The sequence below is a fragment of the Microtus pennsylvanicus genome, chromosome 6 (assembly GCF_037038515.1).
Source record: "Microtus pennsylvanicus isolate mMicPen1 chromosome 6, mMicPen1.hap1, whole genome shotgun sequence".
NCBI lineage: Eukaryota > Metazoa > Chordata > Mammalia > Rodentia > Cricetidae > Microtus > Microtus pennsylvanicus.
Window position 1 is genome coordinate 116,490,322 of NC_134584.1, and position 7,803 is coordinate 116,498,124.

The 7,803-nt window shown below is 47.9% G+C and overlaps 1 protein-coding gene across 1 annotated transcript in view; it reads left to right on the forward strand.

Annotated features, from left to right (window-relative positions):
* Bco1 (beta-carotene oxygenase 1) overlaps nucleotides 1–7,456 on the forward strand; it is a 33,888-nt gene extending 26,432 nt beyond the window's left edge. Inside the window, exons 8-11 of the mRNA XM_075977958.1 lie at nucleotides 1,024–1,129; nucleotides 2,723–2,817; nucleotides 4,182–4,293; nucleotides 6,681–7,456. Of these exons, the coding sequence (XP_075834073.1) occupies nucleotides 1,024–1,129; nucleotides 2,723–2,817; nucleotides 4,182–4,293; nucleotides 6,681–6,910 (543 nt within the window). The 3' untranslated portion in view covers nucleotides 6,911–7,456. The remainder of the gene's footprint in view (nucleotides 1–1,023; nucleotides 1,130–2,722; nucleotides 2,818–4,181; nucleotides 4,294–6,680) is intronic.
* The last annotated feature ends 347 nt before the right edge of the window (nucleotides 7,457–7,803 follow it).

A 7,803-nucleotide genomic window follows, 5' to 3' on the forward strand; every position in this document is an offset into this window, starting at 1 on the left:
GTCACTTAATCTTTGCAATCAGTCGAAGACGTGCATACTATTATCTTCATGATACACAGAAGGACCTCGGACCACAGAGACGCTAATTACTTGCCCCAAAGTCTCAAGCTTAGGATGTGACAACGAGGGACGTCTCCTCCCCTACCCGCTCTGTTGTTTAGATCGGTCACATTTCTCACACTTCCGTCCCAGTGTACCTCATTAGCATACGTGGCTGGCCTCAGACCAAGTGTGCTATTTGTTCCCAGGCGGTCTCTCACTGTAACATCCTTAGCATTATCTGTTACTGCAGACTCCGCAAACACCCGTCGGAGGATGGAAGCAGCTTTTTGCGGGTGAATCATCCAGCATTTTAAAAAAAGAATATTCTCTTTGGAGCATATTGTTTCCTTAGAGAGATAAAAAGCTTAGATAGGTTCTGACTGTAAGCTTTGGAAGAGTCTGTTCCTGTTGCCAATCCCCGTTCATTTTAAAGCGATGGTTGCATTTTTAAATGTATTTACTTAACGTGTATCGGTGATTTGTACTTTTTGTCCCTGCACTTCTGTATACAGTGCCTCTTGGGGGCCAGAAGGGGGCATTGGATCCCAGGGACTGAAGTTAACAGATGTTTGTGAGCCACCTTGTAGTGCTAGGACTAGAACTCAGGTCCTCTGGAAAAGCCGGGCCATCTCTCCAGCCCCAATCCTCATTGTTGTTGTTGTTGCTGCTGTTTTCGAGGCAGGGTTTCTATGTATTGCTCTGGCTGTCCGCAAACTTGCTTTGTAGACCAGGCTAGCCTCGAGCTCAGGGATCCACCTGCCTCTGTCTCCTGAGTGCTGGAATCAAAGGCATGTACCACCACTGCCCAATGGACCTCACTATCTTTAACTAAGAATAACAGCGATGAAACAGCTGCTTTCTGTGGTTACCGAGAGGCCAAGCACCTTGCTATGTTTGGAAGCTCTGCTCAAAAGCATATGATCAAGCAAGGGTTTGTGGGAATAATCTTTTATGTTGTTGTTTTTAACTTACTCTTTTCAGAATGCAGAAGTGGGCTCAAATTTAATCAAGGTGACATCTACAAGAGCAACAGCCTTGAAGGAGAAAGACGGTCATGTCTACTGCCAGCCTGAAGTTCTCTATGAAGGTAGGATACATTCTGATACATTCTTTCTCACCGAGAGGCCCAGAACCCCTCTCTGTGATGCCTCCCTTTCATGCAGGGATAGGGAAGAGCAAGGAAGGCTCTTGAGACCCCGGAAAAGAATTTGGGGATCTTCCTTGGATAGCTCCCAGCACTTATGGTCCTTGGATGAATGACAAGCATAGTGGATGTATACAAATAGCTGTGATGTATTAAACAGGCACAGTAGGTCCTGTCTCTTCCCTCTAAACTGCCACCATTTCTACAAAGTGGTCGTCATAGGCCCACGGAGCCTGAGAGATGCTGAGCCACACACGGCGTGTCAGACCACAGAACAGGAGCCACACCCATGGGCCCCATGTTCCTCAGGCACATGTGGAGTTGATATTCTTTGTGGCAGGGCAGTGCTGGCATTGGAGGATGGGCAGAAACATCCCTGGGTGCCAAATAGCCTTACCCTAAACAGGAGCCAGCCAAGAGCTCTCTGGGAAGTGCCACTGTCCCACAGGGCTGAGTTTCTGCACTTGGTGTCTTACAAGATGTACCCCAAAGCCTGGTGTAGAGAAATCTGCATTTCATACTTCCAAGTGTACAGTGAAGCTGGGTGTGGTGGTATATGCCTATAATCCCAGCATCAGGAGGTTGAGGCAAGAGGATTGCTGTGAGTACCAGGCTAGCCCAAGCCACATACCCTGTCTCAAAAAACAAACAAACAGAAGTGGATTATATGCCTGCAATTTCAACTCTTGAGAGATGATGGGGTTGGGGGTTAAAGTCTTGCTCAACTTCATTGTGAGTTAAAAAGCCTGCAGAGGCTCTAATAGGTCTTGCCTTGAAACAAACCAAAAAAAAATGGGCAAAAGTAATAGAAATATTGAAAGTTGCAAGATGGAGTTTCAGCTGGCAGGCAGTGCTGACCCCAGCAATGCTTTTGAACTTCCTGTTTATGACATAGCCAGCCTTTTACACTTAACCTTATCATATAGACATTTCCCATGTTGGGAAAATCCTTTGTAAATATTCTTTTTATACATATTATAATAGGATTTACCGATTTTATTTTATTTATTTTAGACAAGGTCTCACTCTATAGGCCAGGCTGGCTTTGAACTTGTGACAATCCTGTTACCTTAGTATCTCTTAGTACTTACACAGTGACTGCACAAACCCAGGTACCAGATTTATTTTATATTATGCAATGACACTCCTCCCAGTGGTTTCTGGAGTCTGTTTTCATACTCATGTGCACTTACACACACACACACACACACACACACACGGGGGGGTGGGGGTTAAAAATTGCAGCAACCTCTGATTGAAATCTGTAATTCTCTGATTTCTATCATGGATAATTACAGGCGCTTATGCTTTTAAAGCCCCCTGGTGTGTGGTTCCTCACTCCTGAGCCTTCTGACAGGGCCGTCATCATTATCAAGGACCCTCCCTACCTGTGACCACCTTTGATGTAATCTGGGTCTGAATCAAGGTCAGGGGTGGTACTTGGGAACTGTTCCTATGAACAAGGCCCAGTTTGGCATGAAGAGGGAAGTTCCCCACCCAAGTGATGGAATTTCATCAGTGTCCCATCCTCTCCAGGCCTAGAGCTCCCTCGGATAAATTATGCTCACAACGGGAAGCCCTATCGCTACATCTTTGCTGCTGAAGTTCAGTGGAGTCCCATCCCGACCAAGGTACTGTTCCTGTGCACGCAAGCTGGGTTCTCTGGACCCAACTCAGTGTCTGCAAAACAGCCTCCTCCGGGCTTAAGACTGGGAAAAGGGGTTCAGGAGGGAAATCAGTTGGGATAAGTCTAAAGTGTGAGTTCTGTGTTCCATCTGCACTTAGAGACCCAGTTATTGGCACTCTGGGGTGGGCTCTGAGAGCAAAGGAATCAGCAGGGAGTGCTGCCCCCAGCAGCCAGCTCGCCTTCTCCAGCAGGAAGGGTGTCACTGGAGTCTGGAGGATTAATTTTGTTTTTTAAGTGACTATTTGTCAGTATTTACTATAGTCCGGTGCTGTCCAAAGTGCTGGTCAGACACCACTTTTCTTTCATATCAACATTTTTAGTTGCATTAAAAAAAAAAAAACCAACGCAGAGCAGATGAGATAGCTCAGTGGGTTAGGGGATGTATTGTCAGGTTTGGCAACCAGAGTTTGAGCCCAGGAACCTACATAGCAGAGTGAGAGACCAACTTCTGTCCTCTGCCACATACGTGCTGTGGCCTGATACAATGATGAGTGCCCCCCCACTGACATATGTTTTACATATGGTAAAAATAAAACAATGAATTAAAAATGATTTTAAAAATTAAAATATTACCATGGAGTGATGGAGCACGCCTTTAATCCCAGCACTCAGGAGGCAGAGGCAGGCAGATCTCTGTGAGTTCGAGGCAGACTGGGCTACAAGAACTAGTTCCAGGACAGGCTCCAACGCTACAAAGAAACCTTGTCTTGAAAAACAAAAAACAAAAAAAAAGGAAATATCTATGGTACAAAATACTCATAAGCAAAAATTAAGGTTTACACACACACACACAGCATATGCCAAGCCACTCTCACTAATTCTGTACCCTACAGGAATGGGCCTGTGAGAGATTATGGGAATTTTCCTTTCTATTTGTTGTTTTGTTTTTGGATACTGGAACTCAAACCAGAACCTCAGGTGTTCTGGGCAGGAGCTCCACGGCCGCCCCAGCTGTAGTCCAGAGCTTCCACTTTCAAAGCAACAAAAGAATTGTATCATATTTTAATTAGTGGCATTAAACACCTTAATTATGTAATTTAAAACATTGTGAGATAGTGCCAAATACCAGAAAAAATTCATGATTGTTGAGTCTCAGCCCTATGTGGGCCCCGTGTTTGATGCTGAGGGAGCAAGTTTGGTTCTTCCCTTTCTGACTGCGCTGCCTGAGACAGGTGTCGCTTGGAGGTGATGTCACACGTGTAGGTTTGAGGGCTCAGTCTCACCCCTGTGGCTCTTCTGCCCTCCTGCTCCCAGAGTCGGTGTGCTTGCACACGTGAGATCCCATCTTTCCCTTCTTTGTGTACACAGATACTGAAGTACGATGTTCTCACAAAGTCCTCCTTAAAGTGGGGTGAGGAGTGCTGCTGGCCGGCGGAACCCGTGTTTGTGCCCACGCCAGGAGCCAAGGATGAGGACGATGGTAAGAGTGGGGGGAGGGAGTCCATGTGCTGTAATCGCCCACCAGACAGAGGCACCATCCAGAGGCACCCCACAAGTCGGTGGCCTGATGAGGGGTCTAGGTGTGTCAGTGGCAAAACCACATTACAAACTTCCCAAGATTGCTTCTGATGTCAAGTGCCAGCTCAAGGTCTCCCACCCCTGCGTTCTGGAATTCACTAGGACCCTGGAGCTCATGGGCAGTCGTTATTCTAAAGATTATGCCTTATCACAGTGAAAGAGGATAGACTAAAATTAGCAAAAGTCTGGAGTGGGCACATAGGATGGGGTGCAGGAAGGGCCAGGACAGAGCCCCTGGTCATCCTTTCCCAGTGGGTTCACCCATAGTGTTAACCTCTGACAACCAAGCATCTCCAGCCAGGGAAGCTTGCCCAAACCTCCGTATCCAGAGATTTTTACCATGGCTCACTCACATCACGTGACTGATACCCTGTGTGGATGACCTCGGTGTTTAGCTTCTCATAGGCCAATCAGGGACCATGTGGTCCTAGACTCATTCATATATCACATTGTCAGCCGGGCGTGGTAGGTATGTCTGAGATCTCAGCATTTGGGAGGTAGACAGAAAACAATCAGGGGTCTAAGGTCATTCTCAGCGACACAGAGAATTCGAACTACTGAGACCATGTCTCGAAAAGCAACAGCAAGAAGATAGGTAGGTAGATAGATAGGAAGATGATTGGATGGGTGGATGGATGGATGGATGGACGGACAGATGGATGGACGAACGATTGTTTTAGAATATAATACCTGGCATGGCCAACAGCCTCTGAAAAATTCTCATAGATCAGACTGTGACAAAGGCCAGACCTTCTATGGGCAAGGTTTAAACTTTCTGCTACACGCCTGTACCTTTCCACTGAGTGACACACGCTCCCTCAAAACGTGCAGTTTTGGGTTTTAAAACTCATCACAAGGACTGGTCCCCAAATCTCAAATGATCTCTTACACGCATGTGAAGTTTTCTTAGCACCTGGAAAATGTGGGTTTCCACATAGCCAAATCAAAATCTGATCCCCCTTTGCCTCAAAAATGCCCTGCCCACAGCCTTGGGGGTGCTAGGGAGGCTAATAAGCTATGGGTGGGGACACCAACCAGGCCACGCCAGGGATGGAGCTGCCCACACCTGCAGGGGAGGGCAGGCCGTCCCACTGAGGCTGCCAGCTTCTTCCTTCAGGTGAGAGGAGTGGCTTTTCACCTGGCCTTAACTTCCTACTGATTCTGGTCTGGCACACAAGAAGGGGGATCCCATGTCACCGCCATCTCCGAGGCGAGGGACTGTTTAGCATCCCATCCACTCCTACTGAGACCAGTCCCCTACTTGGCTGGCCAACTGCTTCTCACGCCTTCTCTCCTTGGGTGTGGAGTGACATTGTCCTCATTTCATCAAGGGGAGGCTCAAAGTGAGGCAAATTGACCAAAGTCATGTGCCCCATATGCAGAGGTTGGATTTGAATCCAGGCCAAATCTGATGTCACCCATGTTCGGCTACAGCAACCAAGGTCCTTTGGGAGGTATCTCGGGTATTTCCTGAAAGTTTCCTTAACCCTGCTATACCTTGTAAGTGAGGGCAGAGGATAGAGAACGTTTCAGTTTACAGGCAAAGGTTGGGATTGCCAATATAACCAGGAGAGGAGCTGGATTCTTTCCAGCACCAGCACAAGCAAGGTGTAAATACCAACACGTGTTCTGTAATCCCAGCCTCGGAGAGGTGGAGGCAGGGAGTTTAAGACCAGCCTGGGCTACGCTGTAAGACCTGTCTCAAAACAAAGCAACAACAGCACAAATGCAAATGCTTTGGCAATTCAATTTTGCTCAGCTGAGTGGCACATCTTACTCCAAGCGTGCTCCTGGAACTGGCTGGGTCTCTCCACACTCGGAGGTTCCAAACAATAGAAAAAGAGCGTTCTTCAATATACATGAAAATGAACAAGGTGCTTCCAGAGTCTGCCTGCAGATCCCCTTGGCACCCCGTGAGGTTGGAGGTTGGTAGGAGTTATCTCCAGTGCAGAGATGAGACTAAATATCAGCGAGGCGAAGTGGCTATCCTGGACTGGTATTCTGATTCCAGTCCGGGATTTCTCTTCTGCCAACACAGCAGGTCCTATATCCTCTCCCCCTCTGTTTGGATCCTGAATGAGTTGACAGAGGACTGAGAGGCACCTCTGAGAAATGTCCCTCTGCAGGTGGAGGATGCGCAGAGCTTATACATTGGACACTGTTAGGTATCTCTTAGGAACAGGAGTGGAGTTGATGGATAGAGCAGCTGCCTAGCCTGCGAGAAGGCCCGGGATCACATTCTCAGCTCTGTGAGTGAAAATAAACTTGGTTTTGTCTGTCTTCCTGTAGGAGTGATCCTATCGGCCATTGTCTCTACTGATCCGCAAAAGCTGCCTTTTTTACTTATTCTGGACGCCAAAACTTTTACGGAATTGGCTCGTGCGTCTGTGGATGCAGACATGCACCTGGACCTGCATGGCTTGTTTATCCCGGATGTAGACAGGAGTGCAGAGAACCAGACCCCTGCCATGATGCAGGAGGATGAAAATTCAGAGGCCCCTATCACCCAACAGGCCTGACGGTGTCAGGATTGGGCCACAGTAAGAATGACTTCTCTGGTGGTACCTGGGGACAGTAAGGGTGATTGTCAGCTCGACAGCATCTAAGATCACTTAGGAACAAACGTATAGGCCTGGCTGTGCAAGAGTTTCTATACTGGGCTAACTGGGCAAGGAAGATCCTTGGCTGTGGGCCGCACCATCCCATGAATTGAAGTCCAGACTGAATAGAAAGGAAAGAGCCAACCGACCATCAGCATTCATCTGCTTCCTGACTGTGGATGCAATGCCGCCAGCTGCCCCACGCTCCTGACATCTTGCCTTCCTCTGCATGATAGACCGTACCTGGACCTGAGGGCCAAAATAAACCCGCCTTTCCTTGAGTGGCTTTTGTAGGGATCTTATCCCAGGAATGGGAAAGTGAGTAAGCTTTTACCTCCCTCTCTGGATGGGGGTGGCCATGCATTTCACCCTGCTGTTATTTTTGGTGCAAATACTAAAATAATCCACAGAGACAGCTCTGATTTCATTGTATTAGAATCCTTGCAGAAAAATCAAGTCTTGTGCGGTCAGTTCTGGTATATTTAAGAAAGCCCTTTCTCTTCTTATTAAGACCTTGAGGAACTGGGAAGGTGGCTCAGTTGGTGGAATACTGGCTACACAAACCCGAGAACCTGAGTTCAGGCACCCTGCCCCCTCCCATAGCTACCCACATAAAGCTGGACATGGCAGCATGTGCCTGTCACCCAGGCTCTGGGGAGGCAGAGGCAGGAAGTTCTCTGGGGCTTGACAGCCAGACAGTCTATTGAATTGACACACTCAGCAAACCGTGAGAAACCCTGTCTCAGAAAATAAGGTGAGCCGGGCGGTGGTGGCGCACGCCTTTAATCCCAGCACTCGGGAGGCAGAGGCAG